This window comes from Triticum aestivum, chromosome 7A (genome assembly GCF_018294505.1).
Source record: "Triticum aestivum cultivar Chinese Spring chromosome 7A, IWGSC CS RefSeq v2.1, whole genome shotgun sequence".
Taxonomy (NCBI): domain Eukaryota; kingdom Viridiplantae; phylum Streptophyta; class Magnoliopsida; order Poales; family Poaceae; genus Triticum; species Triticum aestivum.
The window spans coordinates 668030999-668051621 of NC_057812.1; the positions used below are offsets into that span (position 1 = coordinate 668030999).

The 20623-nt window shown below is 45.1% G+C and overlaps 2 protein-coding genes and 1 long non-coding RNA gene across 3 annotated transcripts; all 3 read left to right on the plus strand.

Annotated features, from left to right (window-relative positions):
• The first annotated feature begins 1148 nt into the window (after positions 1–1148).
• LOC123154473 (uncharacterized) lies at positions 1149–2014 on the plus strand. The gene is made up of 2 exons (XM_044573200.1): positions 1149–1332; positions 1678–2014. Exons 1-2 carry the CDS (start codon positions 1247–1249, stop codon positions 1997–1999), a joined length of 408 nt encoding a protein of 135 aa, XP_044429135.1. The 5' UTR covers positions 1149–1246; the 3' UTR covers positions 2000–2014.
• Positions 2015–2796: 782 nt separating this feature from the next.
• Positions 2797–4090, plus strand: LOC123154474 (uncharacterized). The gene is made up of 3 exons (XR_006476861.1): positions 2797–3312; positions 3445–3534; positions 3663–4090. It is a non-coding gene; the product is annotated as an uncharacterized lncRNA (long non-coding RNA).
• A 2374-nt stretch (positions 4091–6464) lies between these two features.
• Positions 6465–8417, plus strand: LOC123154476 (uncharacterized). The gene is made up of 4 exons (XM_044573202.1): positions 6465–6551; positions 6648–6779; positions 7357–7686; positions 8084–8417. Exons 1-4 carry the CDS (start codon positions 6546–6548, stop codon positions 8111–8113), a joined length of 498 nt encoding a protein of 165 aa, XP_044429137.1. The 5' UTR covers positions 6465–6545; the 3' UTR covers positions 8114–8417.
• The last annotated feature ends 12206 nt before the right edge of the window (positions 8418–20623 follow it).

Genomic DNA, 20623 nt, shown 5'->3' on the forward strand with positions numbered 1-20623 from the left:
TGTTGGCCCGAGACCTCTGACGAGGGAGGAGACGATGTTAGTATTTCCAGAGGAAAGAAACAAGAGAAGAAGAACAAGAACAACAACGGCAATCTCGGGTTCCAGGTACGATGGAGCCGGCGGCGAAGCGCATGGCGCTCGCAAACGTGATAGTGGATGACGACGATACCCTCAACTGCGGCATCTGCTACCTCCCTCCCAAGCCACCAGTCTTCCAGGTGTGTACGCTCGTCGTCCATCCTAGGCCGATCCATTACAAGTTTGTGTACCAATAACACTGGAACATCATTTCTGCTCGGGTGCAGTGTGGCGTCGGTCATACCATATCCTCGCGGTACCGCGACAAGATGGTGGCGGCAAGGAGGTGCCGTGTGTGTCACATCCGGTTGACCGGCGGCTATCACTGGAACATCGCACTGGAGAGGCTAACAGAGTCCATCCGGGTGCCGTGCGCCAACACTGCCCACGGCTGCACTGCCACGCCGGCCTACTACGACCACCCCGACCACCTCAAGGCGTGCCCTCACGATGCCGTGCTATTGCCCGCAGGCAGACTGCGGTTTCGCTAGCTCCACGGCGGCACTCCTGGACCACTTTGCCCACACGCACGGGTGGCCGTGCATGACCGAGCTTGGGCCTGGGCGTGCGTCGAGGTCCAGCTCTGTGACGGCTTCAACGCCTTCTCAGCCCGTGCCCAATGCCGGCAGTACCCGTTCCTGCTGAACGTGGCGTTGAACCCGTTTGGCCGAGCGGTCTCCGTGCTCTCCCTGCATCCTCGGGCGTTGTCGGCGGCGCCATGTTCTTTGGAGTTCGAGGTAAGACTCAGGTACTGCTGCAACATCAACCACCATGGCGACACCAGGAAACTACGTTTAAAGTAGGGTGCACTGATCTCTCTGGTGGGTTGTCGATATCCGAGTACTCTTCCCGGTTATTCCTGCACAATTATGTCCATCCACATGACATCCGTACTATCATGGCCAGTTTCGGCGTAGTACATGTTTCCTTGGAACTATCATTATGTTGTATTAACAGACTTTCTTTCTTTTTCATATTGTGCAGAACTAGATTTATGACAAGGACAGAAGCAAATTTATAGCATCCGTTGTGATGATACAAGGGAAGTAAGCATAGATGCGCTTAACGTGATGATAGATGGGAGAGCTCGGCCTATGCTGCCAACTGATCTGCAGCGGTGCAGAAGGAGATTTCAAAAGCAGGGCAAGCGAGAGCGACTGTTCTATTGATGGTCAAAGGGAGGGCTTGGCAAGAGAGATTGAGGGAGCTCTACTACCTCGATCTTGGCATAGAACCTGATGGCATCATGCCCAGGTAAGATTCTTTTATGTTCCAATTCTTGCACTCGTTGGTCTTTTACTCTCGATGCTACCCACAAAAGACTGAGACACAATTTAGTGGTATTGAAACAGAAGGGCATATGCTCTTAATTTCACCTTTCATCTCAAAATCTACCAGTAGGTTATAACATAAATCTTAGAGATTTTAATGAGATGTATTGACCTGCAAGTCTTAACTTTCAGTCAAACATCCAATATATTCATGTGTGGGATACAAGTATTTAAGAACCGAGGCACACATTGCACTTGGCCACTTGCTTATAAAGAGCGAACAGCTTTTGCTACACATTCTTTCTGAAATAAACTTACTTCTCTTTAGGAAACTTCCTTCTTCAGTATGTATGGGGATTTATATGACACCAAAAGAGAAGTCCGGCGTGTTTCTTGGTTCTATGGAACCCCTCGACCGGAAGCAAATAGATCACATCGCAAGTTGCTTGCCCAATATAATCGTGCCGCAAGTTACCAACATCGCGTGCTTATACACCATCGACTTTGCTGGAAATCTATCTGTCCGTGCTCCACCGTCTGTCGGAACTTCTTCTGCCCATGCTACACCTGAGGTACATACTACAGTCTCATCAATTAATAATACCCAATTGCTTGTCTGTTGCCCCATCCGACCGACCGCAAAGGGGTGAGTTTTCTTCATCCCAAACTCTCCTGATTTGCTTACTGCACTCTTGCCATTCCGATGGAGACTAACCTCCTCTGGCCGAGCCCCAGCTCTGCATCTCTCTCCCAATTACCCTCACCCCGTCAGTTTGCTGCAGGTTGTCCATTGTAAATTTTCAAGGAGATTCAAATGTTCCTCTTCTGGCCGATTGAAGGTAATACTTAGTCCAATTTTGCCACAAAAAATAATGCAATCTTATCATAGTTACACGTATATGCTTATGAGAATTTTCATGTTTGTTAAATTAAAAAAACTGTATTTTCTCCTTTTAGCCAGTGGTTAATTTAGCAGAGCATTAGCATAGTATTGTTCTGATCAGCGAGATGATGATCACGAAATCCTGTTGATAATCAAATCAGCAAAGATAGTAGCAGTTTCCAGTGTAACTTGTTGTGTCCTCAAATCAGCAAAGATAGTAGCAGTTTCCAGTAGACCTTTTCTATTGCAATAGGAGCTTCAGGCAGGGCACTGATGATTTGACGGTGATATTGGTTAACATATTGATTTGTTAATATTTTTTAAGTATAAAAGCTAAATGTAATCTGCACAAGAGCCAAACCTGCAGAAGGTTAGAGTGCATGCAGCTGTTTCAGAACCTAGGGAAAACTAGCCTAATTGGTCTCTTTAATATTTAGTGAGTCTGTCCATGCACTTTTAGCTCTACTCACCACTAAAGATATCTACAACTTTCATGTTGAATGCATAGTTTAATTCAAACAGTAACATGGTCTAAGTCCGCATACAAGGTGTACACAGAATCACATAAAGATTAATTTTTGGACTGTGAAACTAAATTGGACTGCTACTTTTAAACCGTACATCAAAATAGTGCAAATAGATAGTCTATAGAAAGCATGGGACGTATCTCTCCTTTTTTTTGCGATTGATCTCCACATTATGTTTGGAGTCCAAGTCAAAATTATGCAGTTTTTGATAGAGGATTTGGAAAGACCGAATCTGTTTAGTAGGTGGATTACCCAAAACAGTTGACTTCATCCAACCCAACCTCACATCACTGTGTAAAGTTTGTAGCACTTATTTTATATGCAGAGCACTTGTGAACTAGGATTTTGACCAAAAGATTTCGAGTGTTTTATGTGAGCTTGCATTGCAGGGATACTTGAAGCTAGGGCAATCCAAGTAAGATAGCTTCATCCTCAGGCAACAGGTTTATGTTATCTTATCATGGAGTCATTTTTAAGTTTGTGCCCAACGCCTTCATCCTTAGAATGGCTGCCCAGATGGCAAGCCACCGTACTCAGGCGACTGCCGCGCTAGGTATTCTCGACCACTGCTGCAGTTTTTCATTGCCGTGCTTATTCCATTTGCACCAACCTTGCTATTTAGTAAAATGAACGTCTCTGTTTCTTCTACTACAATGACATGATAAGATTACCTTATCCCTTTCAGCAGGGTGCTCCAACTTTTGATGCTGGCGAAGCTTTTGGAATGATGGCTACATAATTTGTTAGTCTCCGTTGGAAGCTTAATTAAACTGAGGTAAATATGCCAGATTCTTTTGTCAAATAATAACATGACTGTCTATTTTGTTCTTAGGACCAATATCTGTGCCTATCAATGAAATTTTGAGAGTAGTTTTTGGTGCCTCTATGTAACCCTGATAGCAGCTTCTCTGAAGGTTCAGATGTGTGGCAAAGGATTTCAATTTTCCTGTTTACACAAAGGAAACTTGAGGAAGGTTCAGATTTTTCATGCTCGGTGCTGTGCTCTCAAGGTTACATAGACAAAAATGCCTCCTATTTACACAACGGCAACCCGACGAAGGTTCAGATTTCTCATGACTGGTTCAATGGGTATTTCATGCCTGTGCCATCTTAATTATTAGGAAAATGTAGTTTGTTTTATAGCTGATGATGCTCGATGCTTTTTACCTCAGTTTAGTAAATGCTCAGTTTTAGCTCATAAACTACATGGCAAATAGGATGACGGGGCGGGGCGGGAGGCGGGGAAAGCCGTCCATGGCGATCCTGGTGGCGTTTCTAATGGCGCCATTGGCACTGCCGCTCCTCATGGTGCCCGACACGCTCTCTATGCCAGGCTCCAACCGCGTGTATCGCGGCGCCGCCCTGTCGCTCCCACGCCCGTGCTTCAGCAGATCCGTGTTCGAGTCGTGCATAAGCCGCCTCCCTTCCAATGTCCACGACTCTGGTGCCTCGCTATTTTGGTTTTCATTTTATGCTCTGGTGGGACATTAAAGAACCGGTTAAGCCGCTTTGCGCGATGCGTACTGTCTGTTAAATGTTTGAAGACCTTGGATGTGAAGTACTCACACTACATTTTTTTGCTTGTGTGGGATGAGTATGAATTGAGGAAGCAGTTTTTATTATACTTTCTAAAACATGTTGCGAATGAAGCTAGAGAATCCTTTCCATTGGGCGAGAATTTCTTAAGCGCATCAAGTAGTAGATCTTAATAATTTGTAATGGATTTTTAATTGGATCATTGCTCTATATGTATACATCATCAATTTGCCTTTTTGTTATCAATTATTGCAAGTGAAGTGGACTTCAATTATTATGCAATTGTGTTCGTGCTATATTGTCTCTACATGTGAAATTTAACATGCATTAACTTTATATAACACCAGCAAAATATTTCAAAAGCTCGTAGCAACGCATGGGCAGTCTACTAGTGTATAGTGTTTTACAGTATGTTGAACCACAATCTACAGTTTTTAAAACTATGGATTTTCTGTTTTATTTCACAGTAGTTTAAATTCTGAAAGTTTATTTTGCAGTGGTTGTGAACCACAAATTAAATTTGAAAAGATAGTTTTACAATGTATTACAGTTTTGGATTTTTCTCTTTTATGTGTCAAAGTAACTTAATTCTGAAAGCCTGCTTTTACAGTAACGGCAACCACAAATTACAATGTGTTACAGTATGGATTTTTCTCATTAATGTCAGATAAATTGTATGCCTCCTTAGGAAAGCACCATATTCAAATATTTATCCAACGAATTTCTAAAATATGTAGGTTGTGACTTGGAAGTAATACCTGCAAATTCACTTTATCAAGAACCAGAAGGGAGCAGCAAGTCCAAAAACTGTCATGTACTCTGCAATACCAAGAGGACAGTTAGAAGGTGTGCATTATCTTCACCGGATCATCACTCATGTGAAGGTACTCATATGGAGATAAAATGAAAATGTATACCCTTCCTGATTTCAAGGGTTCCTTCCTCCATGTCGATGTTGCCAAATGCAACAACCATGTTTCTGAAATTTAGAAGAAGCCTGTAATACTATCTTTTCAAATCAAAGAAATCCCTAGATGTACACTTGGTTCCCACAATACCTGCAAATAGAAGGAACACAAATGAGGGATGGAGATGCATAAATAGCAAGATCAGGACAAGATTACTGCATGATGATCTTGGGAGCTTGGAGGGAGAGAGGCTGACCGGCTAGATCTAGGACTCCGCCGGTGCGACGGCAGAAGATGCACTATCGTAGTGCAAGGTCCTGAGCCGCGACTCTTCCTCCTCGATGCCGGCTGCTCACACAACCCAGCTGCCACCACGCCGACCGGGACAGTCCAACCCATCCTCTGTCGTGTCGTCGTCGTCTGCGCCGCTAGTCCTGTGTGGGCAGCCCTTTTGCTGTCACTTCCTTTGGGCCGCTTCGCGCAATGGAGAGGAGCAGAGGATGGGAGAGGTGGAGCCATGCCCGACCGTCTTTCTTGCTGACCGCCTGGTGCGGCTGCTACTCGCCTCCTCCCGTCGGTGAAGAGGATAAGGCCGGCGGCTGCGCACAAAGAAGCTGGGGGAATGATCCGGTGCCATCACGGGAGGAGATGAGGTGAATTGGAAGGGAGACTGGGAGGGGTTGTGGGCTGCGGCGGCGGTGCAGTGGGGCTGGGAACCCTAGAGCAAGGGGAGAGGAAAAGAGAGAGGGATGACGCGTGCGTGAAAAAAAAATCTGCGAAGCCCTTCCGCGTGAGCGCGCGGGTCCAGCGCCGACGTAGCTAGTGCGGGCGTTCGCCCTTGATGCACAGCTAAATGTGTTTAATTGCATGCTCGCTCCTTCGCGTAAATTGCATGCGCCGGAACCCATACGTGACTACGGGTGCACCAACCCACACGCAACTTGGTTTTCTTAGTTTTGTTATTTTTACTTTCTATTTTTTCACCGTGGATACGACATCAACACTCATTCAACCATTTTTCTTAGATCCCCGAGCGCAACAGCATCAGCTTCTGTTTTCTTGCCACCGCTCTGAAATGTTCAACGGAGAAAATGCACATGGGCAGAGATCAGCCCGACCAGAACATGCAGTAGTAGTGCGTGCCTTGCCCTCCGCCCCAAGTTTCCTCTATCATAGTCGGTTGTCTTCCTTCCTCGGCACACCAAGCACTCTTCCCCATAAATACACCGAGCCGCTGCCTCCGCTGAGTCAATAGGCACCTCTGCTCTTTGCTCTATCACTCGGAGACTCGTTTCTTGTGTGTGCTCGCCAAGCCCAGCAAGTCACGGGCAGCACCAAGCCAATGGAGGTATGGCTTCCGTATCAAGAGCTGATCATGGCGATCGATGTTGCTTGCCGTTGCGTTCGTTTGGCTTGCCATGGCTTATGTATGTGGTTTTCGCAGGAAGCGAGGGGGCACCAGGGGATACCGGCGTTCGGCGAATGGAACTACGGCGACGGCGACGACTGGCCTGTGCTCGCCCAACGCTTCGAGTCTGCGATGCACACCCAGCTCCCCGTACACAAAGCCTGCAAGGTGCGTATTCACTGGATCCACATACTACCGAACTATACTTAACTGGAGTAGTAGCTAGAGTTCAGATGTAAGGCTTCATTCCATTTCCATTCGAGCAGTCATGTGTTAGACGACTCCAAATTCATTTGCATCCACTCCACGGCCATGGTCGGCAAATCTCGAATCCAGTGGATCCTTGCTTTGGAAGCTAACCAAGTCTGAGCAGGGGTCAACACCAAGTCTGAGCAGGGTCAACCCAGTGTAGAATCCAGTCGATATGATCCTTGCTCTGGAAGCTAAAATGGCTGGTAGGCTTGCAGCACACGACACGTTCTCTAGTCAACCATGTGCACGCTCGGTCAACAGTCAGCTGTCCTCTGGCTGACTAGTGCACACCAGTGCATGCATAGTCACACTAGTGCACACTATTTACTGACAGAGCTACCTTTTGTGCGGGGCCCACATTGCATTCCTTACCAAGCACACCACACTGGACACTGCCATGCGCATCACCAAGGCGACGTGACGTACATATGTTCTGTGTTGCCTAGCTTTGCATGGTCTCTAGCTTGACGACAGCTTATGTACGTGTGTGCAGAGAGCGAGGGCGTGTCGCAGGAGGCGCTTCCCAGCGTTCGGAGATTGGAACAACCTCGGTGATGGCGACGCCGGTGGCTGGACGACGGCCGTCGTCAACCAGTACTTCGAGCCTGTCACGGCACACAAATCACTCAAGGAGGAATTCAATGGTTACCACAGTGGCGTCGTCGCCATGGGGAAGCAGCAGCACAAGGTGGCGAGGCAAACCTGGGTGGATGACTCAGGGACCCACGTGGCAATGCAACCTTTCTCCTTCGTGGCGGTCAAGGCTGTTGACGACGACCTGTATGATGTCCCACCGGACATGCTCTGTGCCAAGCCACTACGGGTATGTATGAGATTAATTTTCTGCATAGTTTCAGGAAGTTTACAACACAAGAAAGAACTTGATTTGCTTAAGAAAATGATTGATTGTTGCACATGCACTTCAGGATTATAACATTACAACACAATAATTCCAAGCCTACATGAACATGCTCTTTTGTTGTTATAAAATTTAAAAAAATTATGGGCTTATGGCTTCGGTTTTGCAACAATTTAGCTTTTTTTAGGGAATCCGACAACTTAGCTGAAAATACACTTCTCTAATCGGTTTCTTAGTCAACAAACTACAGTATGGAATATGTTTTTAGATAACGACCGGTGCGCTTTATAAGTTTTCAAATACTGCCATTGTTCAATTTGGTTTTAATTATTGCATAATTATCTTTTATTTCAAACTGCAGAAAGGTAGGACATGGCTGAGGAGACCGTGATGATCAAGCGCCCATCTATAGTCTTCTTGTTTGCTTGTGCATGCCACCTAGGGCTCACATTGCTACATGTTTTGATGGATCGATGGATGAACTGCACGATGTCGTTCACTGTCATTGAGAATGTAACTGTATATGTAAGATGGTGGTGGCGGGTTCATAACTTACATGTAGGTTATGCTTTATTTATTTATTTTTACATATATGAGCAAAACACCCAAGTCGATTGATTTTGATTTTTGAAAGATTAATGTACTAAAGTCTGGATGCTGCAATTAAGAAGGGAACGTGCCCATATTACTAGCTATTGGTCTTCTCTTTGTTAGCAGAAATATGGAAGCCCTATGCCCAAATGCCAACAGCTCGTTGTTGTACTAGCACACTTAGAGAAGTCATCATGGGCAATATGCAAGTTCTTTCCTCTTAATAATCCATGGTTCTGAGGTGTCGCTCTTTTGCATGTGATCTGGTCATAGTAGGTGAAGCACTGAAGTCCAAGTTACTCACTCATTTGAAACCAGCATATATTGGCAGAACCATCCATTGAAATGACTACGAGGAGACACAAAAAGTAACATTATTTGGTTGAGGAACAGCACAATACATAATGCGTCCAAATAGTAGCAATATGTCCATAGGAATCAAGCTTGATACGAATGGAGTGCAACAGGAATTCGCATGGATGTTGTAAGCACATGTACATTTCTCTGCCCCTTGGTATAAGCAAGATCTATTGCGCAATCTCACATCTTGAATGCAGATTCACTACTTCTAGCCATACGCTTATCATCATTTTCTCCTGATGAAGACCGTGTGATCAATGATGTGCGATGTTTATGTGAGGTAGAGAGAAATGCTGCGACATGGTGGTGGTGGAATTCCCATGTAATTGGGGTATTAATTTTATTTTCATGTATGATGAAAACTCACAAGCTGACTGTCGGTGTCAAAACCGGCGGATCTCGGGTAGGGGGTCCCGAACTGTGCGTCTAAGGCGGATGGTAACAGGAGACAGGGAACACGATGTTTTACCCAGGTTCGGGCCCTCTTGATGGAGGTAAAACTCTACGTCCTGCTTGATTGTTCTTGATAATATGAGTAGTACAAGAGTTAATCTATCACGAGATCAGAGAGGCTAAACCCTAAAAGCTAGGCTATGGTATGATTGTCTGTTGTTCTACGGACTAAAACCCTCCGGTTTATATAGACACCGGAGGGGGCTAGGGTTACACAGAGTTGGTTACAAGGAAGGAGATCTACCCGTATTGCCAAGCTTGCCTTCCACGCCAAGGAGAGTCTCATCCGGACACGGGACGGAGTCTTCAATCTTGTATCTTCATAGTCCAACAGTCCGGCCAAAGGATATAGTCCGGCTGTCCGAATACCCCCTAATCCAGGACTCCCTCAGTAGCCCCTGAACCAGACTTCAATGACGATGAGTCCGACGCGCAGATTGTCTTCGGCATTGCAAGGCGGGTTCCTCCTCCAAATACTTCATAGAAGATCTTTGAACACGAGGATCGTGTCCGGCTCTGCAAAATAAGTTCCACATACCACCGTAGAGGGAATAATATTTACACAAATCTATTCTGCTGATGTACCCCGTAGTGTGACATCACACCACAGCCAGGTCTTTATTCGAATCGTTTTTCATAACCTATCTCAGCGTGTTTCGCGAGGTGGTTTCCTTGGCACGTCTTGTCGAAGCAGAGATCGTGTCCCCTTATTACGGGATTCCCATCAATACGGACGTGGGTAACCCAACCGCGCCATCAATTGCGGCGCTTGGGGGATAAGCGAGTTTTACCAGGCTAGTGGGGGCGCATAGTTTCGTCCGCCCTTATAAAGGGATAAGGCTTCACCTTTTTCTATCCACGCCTTCTTCCTCCTTGCTCATCCATTCTCGCGCACTCGAACTCCAGCGCCCAAGTCCACATCCTTCTCCTCAACTCTCTCCAAACATGTCCGGAGAGGGAGGCAAGTGGATGGTCTCCTCCGTCACGGAGGGACACATCAAAAAACTACGTGGGGCCGGATACTTAGCCGCGGATATCGCGCACCGGCTGCCAGCCGCGGGGCAGATCGTCCCTACCCCGAAACCTCACGAAAGGGTGGTTTTCCTCCCCCACTTCGTCCGCAGACTGGGGTTTCCCCTCCATCCATTCGTCCGTGGCCTTATGTTCTATTATGGGCTGGACTTTCATGATCTGGCCCCGAATTTCATACTCAACATCTCGGCGTTTATCGTTGTGTGCGAGGCTTTCCTCCGCATCCGGCCCCACTTCGGCCTGTGGCTGAAGACCTTCAATATCAAGCCGAAGGTAGTAGGTGGCCAACAAGCAGAATGCGGCGGAGCCATGGTGGGCAAAATGCCCAACATTACGTGGCTCGAGGGCTCCTTCGTGGAGACCATAAAGGGGTGGCAATCGGGGTGGTTCTACATCACCGAGCCGCGCGACACCAATTGGGCGGCGGCCCCCGAGTTTCGATCCGGAATCCCCATGCGGCTCACTTCCTGGAAGGAGAAGGGCCTGTCCTGGGGTTCATCGGTGGAGCTAGACGGACTCCAGAAGTGTATCCAAAACATGATAAGCAAGAAACTTAAGCTTGTCAATATAGTCCAGGTCCTGCTCTTCCGCCGGATCCTCCCGTGTCAACAACGGGCTTTCAACTTATGGGAGTTCGACCCGGCCCAGCACCAGACTCTACGCGAGCTCTTCGACATGACGCATAAGGACGTCTGGAAGGTGCTGTTCAAGGGCGCCGAGGTCTCTCCTTCTCTTTGAAGGAAATATGCCCTAGAGGCAATAATAAAGTTATTGTTTATTTCCTTATTTCATGATAAATGTTTATTATTCATGCTAGAATTGTATTAACTGGAAACATAATACATGTGTGAATACATAGACAAACAGAGTGTCACTAGCATGCCTCTACTTGACTAGCTTGTTAATCAAAGATGGTTATGTTTCCTAATCATGGACAAAGAGTTGTTATTTGATTAACGGGATCACATCATTAGATGAATGATCTGATTGACATGACCCATTCCATTAGCTTAGCACCCGATCGTTTAGTATGTTGCTATTGCTTTCTTCATGACTTATACATGTTCCTATGACTATGAGATTATGCAACTCCCGTTTGCCGGAGGAACACTTTGTGTGCTACCAAACGTCACAACGTAACTGGATGATTATAAAGGAGCTCTACAGGTGTCTCCAATGGTAGATGTTGGGTTGGCGTATTTCGAGAATAGGATTTGTCACTCCGATTGTCAGAGAGGTATCTCTGGGCCCTCTCGGTAATGCACATCACATAAGCCTTGCAAGCATTGCAACTAATGAGTCAGTTGCGGGATGATGTATTACGGAACGAGTAAAGAGACTTGCCGGTAACGAGATTGAACTAGGTATTGGATACCAACGATCGAATCTCGGGCAAGTAACATACCGGTGACAAAGGGAACAACGTATGTTGTTATTCGGTCTGACCGATAAAGGTCTTCGTAGAATATGTAGGAGCCAATATGGGCATCCAGGTCCCGCTATTGGTTATTGACCGAAGACGTGTCTCGGTCATGTCTACATTGTTCTCGAACCGTAGGGTCCGCACGCTTAACGTTACGATGACAGTTATTATGAGTTTATGCATTTTGATGTACCGAAGTTAGTTCGGAGTCCCGGATGTAATCACGGACATGACGAGGAGTCTCGAAATGGTCGAGACATAAAGATTGATATATTGGAAGCCTATATTTGGACATCGGAAGTGTTCCGGGTGAAATCGGGATTTTACCGGAGTACCGGGAGGTTACCGGAACCCCCCGGGAGCCATATGGGCCTTAATGGGCTTTAGTGGAAAGGAGAAAGGGGCAGCCCAAGGTGGCCGCGCGCCTCCCCCCTCCCCTAGTCCTATTAGGACTAGGAGAGGTGGCTGGCCCCCATCTCTCTCTTTCCCCCTCGGGGAATCCTAGTCCAACTAGGATTGGGGGGGGGGAGTCCTACTCCCGGAAGGAGTAGGACTCCTCCTGTGCCCTCCTCCTGGCCGACGGCCCCCTCCCCCTTGGCTCCTTTATATACGGAGGCAGGGGGCACCTCTAGACACAAGTTGATCTTCGTGATCGTTCCTTAGCCGTGTGCGGTGCCCCCTCCACCATATTCCACCTCGGTCATATTATAGCGGTGCTTAGGCAAAGCCCTGCGACGGTAGAACATCAAGATCGTCACCACGCCGTCGTGCTGACGGAACTCCTCCCCGACGCTTTGCTGGATTGGAGCCCGGGGATCGTCATCGAGCTGAACGTGTGCCAAGAACTCGGAGGTGCCGGAGTAACGGTGCTTGGATCGGTCGGATCGTGAAGACGTACGACTACATCAACTGCGTTGTCACAGCGCTTCCGCTGTCGGTCTACAAGGGTACGTAGATCACACTCTCCCCTCTCGTTGCTATGCATCACCTTGATCTTGCGTGTGCGTAGGAAATTTTTGAAATTACTACGTTCCCCAACAGTGGCATCCGAGCCTAGGTTTTTATGGTTTGATGTTATATGCACGAGTAGAACACAAGTGAGTTGTGGGCGATATAAGTCATACTCCTTACCAGCATGTCATACTTTGGTTCGGCGGTATTGTTGGATGAAGCGGCCCGGACTGACATTACGCGTACGCTTACGCGAGACCGGTTCTCCCGACGTGCTTTGCACAAAGGTGGCTAGCGGGTGACAGTTTCTCCAATTTTAGTTGAACCGAGTGTGACTACGCCCGGTCCTTGCGAAGGTTAAAACAGCACCAACTTGACAAACTATCGTTATGGTTTTGATGCGTAGGTAAGATTGGTTCTTGCATAAGCCCGTAGCAGCCACATAAAACTTGCAACAACAAAGTAGAGGACGTCTAACTTGTTTTTGCAGGGCATGTTGTGATGTGATATGGTCAAAACTTGATGAGATATAAGTTGTTGTATGAGATGATCATGTTTTGTTAAATTTATCGGCAACTGGCAAAAGCCTTATGGTTGTCTCTTTATTGCATAAGATGCAAGCGCCAAATAATTGCTTTACTTTATCGCTATGCGATAGCAATAGTTGCAAGAGCAATAGTTGGCGAGATGACCGTGTGATGACACATTGATATAGATCAAGATGATGGAGATCATGGTGTCATGCCAGTGACGATAGAGATCATGACAGTACTTTGGAGATGGAGATCAAAGGCGCAAGATGATGATGGCCATATCATGTCACATATTTTGATTGCATATGATGTTTATCTTTCATACATCTTATTTTTCTTAGTTTGACGGTAGCATTTTAAGATGATCTCTCACTAATTATCAAGAAGTGTTCTCCCTGAGTATGCACCGTTGCGAAAGTTCTTCGTGCTGAGACACCACGTGATGATCGGGTGTGATAGGCTCTACGTTCAAATACAACGGGTGCAAAACAGTTGCACACGCGGAATACTCAGGTTATACTTGACGAGCCAAGCATATACAGATATGGCCTCGGAACACGGAGACCGAAAGGTCGAGCGTGAATCATATAGTAGATATGATCAACATAGTGATGTTCACCAATGAAACTACTCCATCTCACGTGATGATCGGACATGGTTTAGTTGATTTGGATCACGTGATCACTTAGAGGATTAGAGGGATGTCTATCTAAGTGGGAGTTCTTAAGTAATATGATTAATTGAACTTAAATTTATCATGAACTTAGTCCTGGTAGTATTTTGCAAATCATGTTGTAGATCAATAGCTCGCGTTGTTGCTTCACTGTGTTTATTTTGATATGTTCCTAGAGAAAATTTTGTTGAAAGATGTTAGTAGCAAAGATGCGGATTGGATCCGTGATCTGAGGTTTATCCTCATTGCTGCACACAAGAATTATGTCCTTCATGCACCGCTAGGTGACGGACCTATTGCAGGAGCAGATGCAGACGTTATGAACGTTTGGCTAGCTCAATATGATGACTACTTGATAGTTTAGTGCACCATGCTTAATGGCTTAGAATCGGGACTTCAAAGACGTTTTGAACATCATGGAGCATATGAGATGTTCCAGGAGTTGAAGTTAATATTTCAAGCAAATACCCGAGTTGAGAGATATGAAGTCTCCAACAAGTTCTATAGCCAAAAGATGGAGGAGAATCGCTCAACTAGTGAGCATGTGCTCAGATTGTCTGAGTACTACAATCGCTTGAATCAAGTGGGAGTTAATCTTCCAGATAAGATAGTGATTGACAGAATTCTCTAGTCACCATCACCAAGTTAGTAGAACTTCGTGATGAACTATGATATGCAAGGGATAACGGAAACGATTCCCAAGCTCTTCGTAATGCGGAAATTGATGAAGGTAGAAATCGAGAAAAACATCAAGTGTTGATGGTAGACAAGACCACTAGTTTCAAGAAAAGGGCAGAGGGATGAAGGGGAACTTCAAAAAGAACAACAAGCAAGTTGCTGCTCAAGTGAAGAAGCCCAAGTCTGATCCTAAGCCTGAGACTAAGTGTTTCTACTGCAAAGGGACTGGTCACCGGAAGCGGAACTACCCCAAGTGATTGGCAGATAAGAAGGATGGCAAAGTGAACATAAGTATATTTGATATACATGTTATTGATGTGTACTTTACTAGTGTTTATAGCGACCCCTCAGTATTTGATACTAGTTCAGTTGCTAAGATTAGTAACTCGAAACGGGAGTTGCAGAATAAACAGAGACTAGTTAAGGGTGAAGTGACGATGTGTGTTGGAAGTGGTTCCAAGATTGATATGATCATCATCGCACACTCCCTACACTTTCGGGATTAGTGTTGAACCTGAATAAGTGTTATTTGGTGTTTGCGTTGAGCATGAATATGATTTGATCATGTTTATTGTAATACGGTTATTCATTTAAGTAAGAGAATAAATTGTTGTTCTGTTTACATGAATAAAACCTTATATGGTTACACACCCAATGAAAATAGTTCGTTGGATCTCGATCGTAGTGATACACATAATCATAATATTGAAACCAAAAGATGCAAAGTTAATAATGATAGTGCAACTTATTTGTGGCACTGCCATTTAGGTCATATTGGTGTAAAGCGCATGAAGAAACTCCATGCTGATGGGCTTTTGGAATCACTTGATTATGAATCAGTTGATGCTTGCGAACCATGCCTCATGGGCAAGATGACTAAGACTCTGTTCTCCGGAACAATGAAGCGAGCAACTGACTTATTGGAAATAATAGATACTGATGTATGCGATCCGATGAGTGTTGAAGCTCGCGGCGGGTATCATTATTTTCTGACCTTCACATATGATTTGAGCAGATATGGGTATATCTGCTTGATGAAACATAAGTCTGAAACATTTGAAAAGTTCAAAGAATTTCAGAGTGAAGTGGAAAATCATCGTGACAAGAAAATAAAAGTTTCTACGATATGATCGCAGAGGTAAAATATTTGAGTTACGAGTTTGGTCTTCAATTAAAACAATGTGAAATAGTTTCACTACTCACGCCACCTGGAACACCATAGTGTAATGGTGTGTCCGAACGTCATAACCGTATTTTAGTAGATATAGTGCGATCTATGATGTCTCTTACCGATCTACCACTATCGGTTTGGGGTTATGCATTAGAGACAGCTGCATTCACGTTAAATAGGGCACCATCTAAGTCCGTTGAGACGACACAATCTGAACTGTGGTTTGGCAAGAAACCAAAGTTGTCGTTTCTTAAAGTTTGGGGTTGTGATGCTTATATGAAAAAGTTTCATCCTAATAAGCTCAAACCCAAATCGGAGAAATATGTCTTCATAGGATACCCAAAGGAGACTGTTGGGTACACCTTCTATCACAAATCCGAAGGCAAGACTTTTGTTGCTAAATTCGGAGTTTTTCTAGAGAAGGAGTTTCTCTCGAAAGAAGTGAGTGGGAGGAAAGTAGAACTTGATGAGGTAACTGTACCTGCTCCCTTATTGGAAAGTAGTTCATCACAGAAATCTGTTCCTGTGACTACTACACCAATTAGTGAGGAAGCTAATGATGATGATCATGTAACTTCAGATCAAGTTACTACCAAATCTCGTAGGTAAACCAGAGTGAGATCCGCACCAGAGTGGTACGGTAATCCTGTTCTGGAAGTCATGTTACTAGACCATGACGAATTTGCGAACTATGAGGAAGCGATGATGAGCCCAGATTCCGCGAAATGGTTTGAGGCCATGAAATCTGAGATATGATCCATGTATGAGAACAAAGTATGGACTTTGGTTGACCTGCCCGATGATCGGCAAGCCATAGAAAATAAATGGATCTTCAAGAGGAAGACGGACGCTGATAGTAGTGTTACTATCTACAAAGCTAGAATTGTCGCAAAAAGGTTTTCAACAAGTTCAAGGTGTTGACTACGATGAGATTTTCTCACTCGTATCTATGCTTAAGTCTGTCCGAATCATGTTAGAAATTGCCGCATTTTATGAAATCTGGCAAATGGATAAACAAAACTGCATTCCTTAATGGATTTACTAAAGAAGAGTTGTATACGATGCAACTAGAAGGTTTTGTCGATCCTAAAGGTGTTAACTAAATATGCAAGCTCCAGCGATCCATCTATGGACTGGTGCAAGAATCTCAGAGTTGGAATATACGCTTTGATAAGTTGATCAAGGCATATAGTTTTATACAGACTTGCGGTGAAGCCTGTATTTACAAGAAATTGAGTGGGAGCACTACATCATTTCTGATAAGTATATGTGTATGACATATTGTTGATCGGAAATAATGTAGAATTATTCTGCAAAGCATAAAGGAGTGTTTGAAAGGAGTTTTTCAAAGAAAGACTTTGGTAAAGCTGCTTACATATTGAGCTTCAAGATCTATAGAGATAGATCAAGACGCTTGATAAGTTTTTTCAATGAGTACATACCTTAACAAGATTTTGAAGTAGTTCAAAATGGAGCAGTCAAAGAAAGAGTTCTTGCTTGTATTACAAGGTGTGAAGTTGAGTAAGACTCAAAGCCCGACCACGGCAGAAGATAGAAAGAGAATGAAAGTCATTCCCTATGCCTTGGCCATAGGTTCTATAAAGTATGTCATGCTGTGTACCAGATCTATTGTATACCCTGCACTGATTTGGCAAGGGAGTACAATAGTGATCTAGGAGTAGATCACTGGACAGCGGTCAGAATTATCCTTAGTGAAATAAGGATATGTTTCTCGATTATGGACGTGACAGAAAGGTTCGTCGTAAAGGGTTACATCGATGCAAGTTTTTGACACTGATCCAGATGATTCTACATCTCAATCTGGATACATATTGAAAGTGGGAGCAATTAGCTAGAGTAGCTCCGTGCAGAGCATTATAGACATAGAATTTTGCAAAATACATACGGATCTGAATATGGCAGGCCCGTTGACTAAATTTCTCTCACAAGCAAAACATGATCACTCTTTGGGTGTTAATCACATAGCGATGTGAACTAGATTATTGAATCTAGTAAACCCTTTGGGTGTTAGTCACATGGAGATGTGAACCAATCACATAAAGATGTGAACTATTGGTGTTAATCACATAGCGATGTGAACTAGATTATTGACTCTAGTGCAAGTGGGAGACTGAAGGAAATATGCCCTAGAGGCAATAATAAAGTTATTGTTTATTTCCTTATTTCATGATAAATGTTTATTATTCATGCTAGAATTGTATTAACCGGAAACATAATACATGTGTGAATACATAGACAAACAGAGTGTCACTAGTATGCCTCTACTTGACTAGCTCGTTAATCAAAGATGTTTATGTTTCGTAACCATGGACAAAGAGTTGTTATTTGATTAACGGGATCACATCATTGGATGAATGATCTGATTGACATGACCCATTCCATTAGCTTAGCACCCGATCGTTTAGTATGTTGCTATTGCTTTCTTCATGACTTATACATGTTCCTATGACTATGAGATTATGCAACTCCCGTTTGCCGGAGGAACACTTTGTGTGCTACCAAACATCACAACGTAACTGGGTGATTATAAAGGAGCTCTACAGGTGTCTCCAATGGTAGATGTTGGGTTGGCGTATTTCGAGAATAGGATTTGTCACTCCGATTGTCAGAGAGGTATCTCTGGGCCCTCTCGGTAATGCACATCACATAAGCCTTGCAAGCATTGCAACTAATGAGTCAGTTGCGGGATGATGTATTACGGAATGAGTAAAGAGACTTGCCGGTAACGAGATTGAACTAGGTATTGGATACCGACGATCGAGTCTCGGGCAAGTAACATACCGATGACAAAGGGAACAACGTATGTTGTTATGCGGTCTGACCGATAGAGATCTTCGTAGAATATGTAGGAGCCAATATGGGCATCCAGGTCCCGCTATTGGTGACCGGAGACGTGTCTCGGTCATGTCTACATTGTTCTCGAACCGTAGGGTCCGCATGCTTAACGTTACGATGACAGTTATTATGAGTTTATGCATTTTGATGTACCGAAGATTGTTCGGAGTCCCGGATGTGAGCATGGACATGACGAGGAGTCTCGAAATGGTCGAGACATAAAGATTTATATATTGGAAGCCTATGTTTGGATATCGGAAGTGTTCCGGGTGAAATCGGGATTTTACCGGAGTACCGGGAGGTTACCTGAACCCCCCGGGAGCCATATGGGCCTTAATGGGCTTTAGTGGAAAGGAGAAAGGGGCATCCCAAGGTGGCCGCGCGCCTCCCCCCTCCCCTAGTCCTATTAGGACTAGGAGAGGTGGCCGGCCCCCCTCTCTCTCTTTCCCCCTCGGGGAATCCTAGTCCAACTAGGATTGGGGGGGGGGGGAGTCCTACTCCCGGAAGGAGTAGGACTCCTCCTGCGCCCTCCTCCTGGCCGGCGTCCCCCTCCCCCTTGGCTCCTTTATATACGGAGGCAGGGGGCACCTCTAGACACACAAGTTGATCCACGTTATCGTTCCTTAGCCGTGTGCGGTGCCCCCTGCCACCATATTCCACCTCGGTCATATCATTGTAGTGCTTAGGCGAAGCCCTGCGTCGGTAGAACATCAAGATCGTCACCACGCCGTCGTGCTGACGGAACTCCTCCCTGACGCTTTGCTGGATCGGAGCCCGGGGATCATCATCGAGCTGTACGTGTGCTAAGAACTCGGAGGTGCCGGAGTAATGGTGCTTGGATCGGTCGGATCGGGAAGACGTACGACTACTTCCTCTACGTTGTGTCAATGCTTCCGCAGTCGGTCTGCGTGGGTACGTAGACAACACTCTCCCCTCTCGTTGCTGTGCATCACTATGATCTTGCGTGTGCGTAGGAAATTTTTTGAAATTACTATGAAACCCAACAGTGGCATCCGAGCCTAGGTTTTATGGTTTGATGTTATATGCATGAGTAGAACACAAGTGAGTTGTGGGCAATATAAGTCATACTGCCTACCAGCATGTCATACTTTGGTTCGGCGGTATTGTTGGACGAGACGACCCAGACCAACATTACGCGTACGCTTACGCGAGACCGGTTCTCCCGACGTGCTTTGCACATAGGTGGCTTGCGGGCGACTGTCTATCCAACTTTAGTTGAACCGAGTGTGGCTATGCCCGGTCCTTGCGAAGATTAAAACGGAGTCTATTTGACAAACTATCGTTGTGGTTTTGATGCGTAGGTGAGATTGGTTCTTACTTAAGCCCGTAGCAGCCACGTAAAACTTGCAATAACAAAGTAGAGGACGTCTAACTTGTTTTGGCAGGGCATGTTGTGATGTGATATGGCCAAGACATGATGCTAAATTTTATTGTATGAGATGATCATGTTTTGTAACCGAGTTATCGGCAACTGGCAGGAGCCATATGGTTGTCGCTTTATTGTATGCAATGCAATCGTGATGTAATGCTTTACTTTATTACGAAGCGATAGTGATAGTCGTAGAAGCATAAGATTGGCGAGACGACAACGATGCTACGATGGAGATCAAGGTGTCGCGCCAGTGACGATGGTGATCATGACGGTGCTTCGGAGATGGAGATCACAGGCACAAGATGATGATGGCCATATCATATCACTTATATTGATTGCATGTGATGTTTATCTTTTATGCATCTTATCTTGCTTTGATTGACGGTAGCATTATAAGATGATCTCTCACTAAATTATCAAGAAGTGTTCTCCCTGAGTATGCATCGTTGCGAAAGTTCTTCGTGCTGAGACACCACATGATGATTGGGTGTGATAGGCTCTACGTTCAAATACAATGGGTTTAAAACAGTTGCACACGCGGAATACTCAGGTTATACTTGACGAGCCAAGCATATACAGATATGGCCTCGGAACACGGAGACCGAAAGGTCGAGCGTGAATCATATAGTAGATATGATCAACATAGTGATGTTCACCAATGAAACTACTCCATCTCACGTGATGATCGGACATGGTTTAGTTGATTTGGATCACGTGATCACTTAGAGGATTAGAGGGATGTCTATCTAAGTGGGAGTTCTTAAGTAATATGATTAATTGAACTTAA

Excerpts from the sequence above, each read along its gene's own strand:
- LOC123154476 (XM_044573202.1), top strand. Across the intron at positions 6,780-7,356 it reads CCGTACACAAAGCCTGCAAG|AGAGCGAGGGCGTGTCGCAG; the intron begins GTGCGTATTCAC and ends ACGTGTGTGCAG. Across the intron at positions 7,687-8,083 it reads TCTGTGCCAAGCCACTACGG|AAAGGTAGGACATGGCTGAG; the intron begins GTATGTATGAGA and ends TTCAAACTGCAG.
- LOC123154473 (XM_044573200.1), top strand. The coding sequence starts at position 1,247 with ATGGTCAAAGGGAGGGCTTGGCAAGAGAGATTGAGGGAGCTCTACTAC. Across the intron at positions 1,333-1,677 it reads CCTGATGGCATCATGCCCAG|GAAACTTCCTTCTTCAGTAT; the intron begins GTAAGATTCTTT and ends ACTTCTCTTTAG.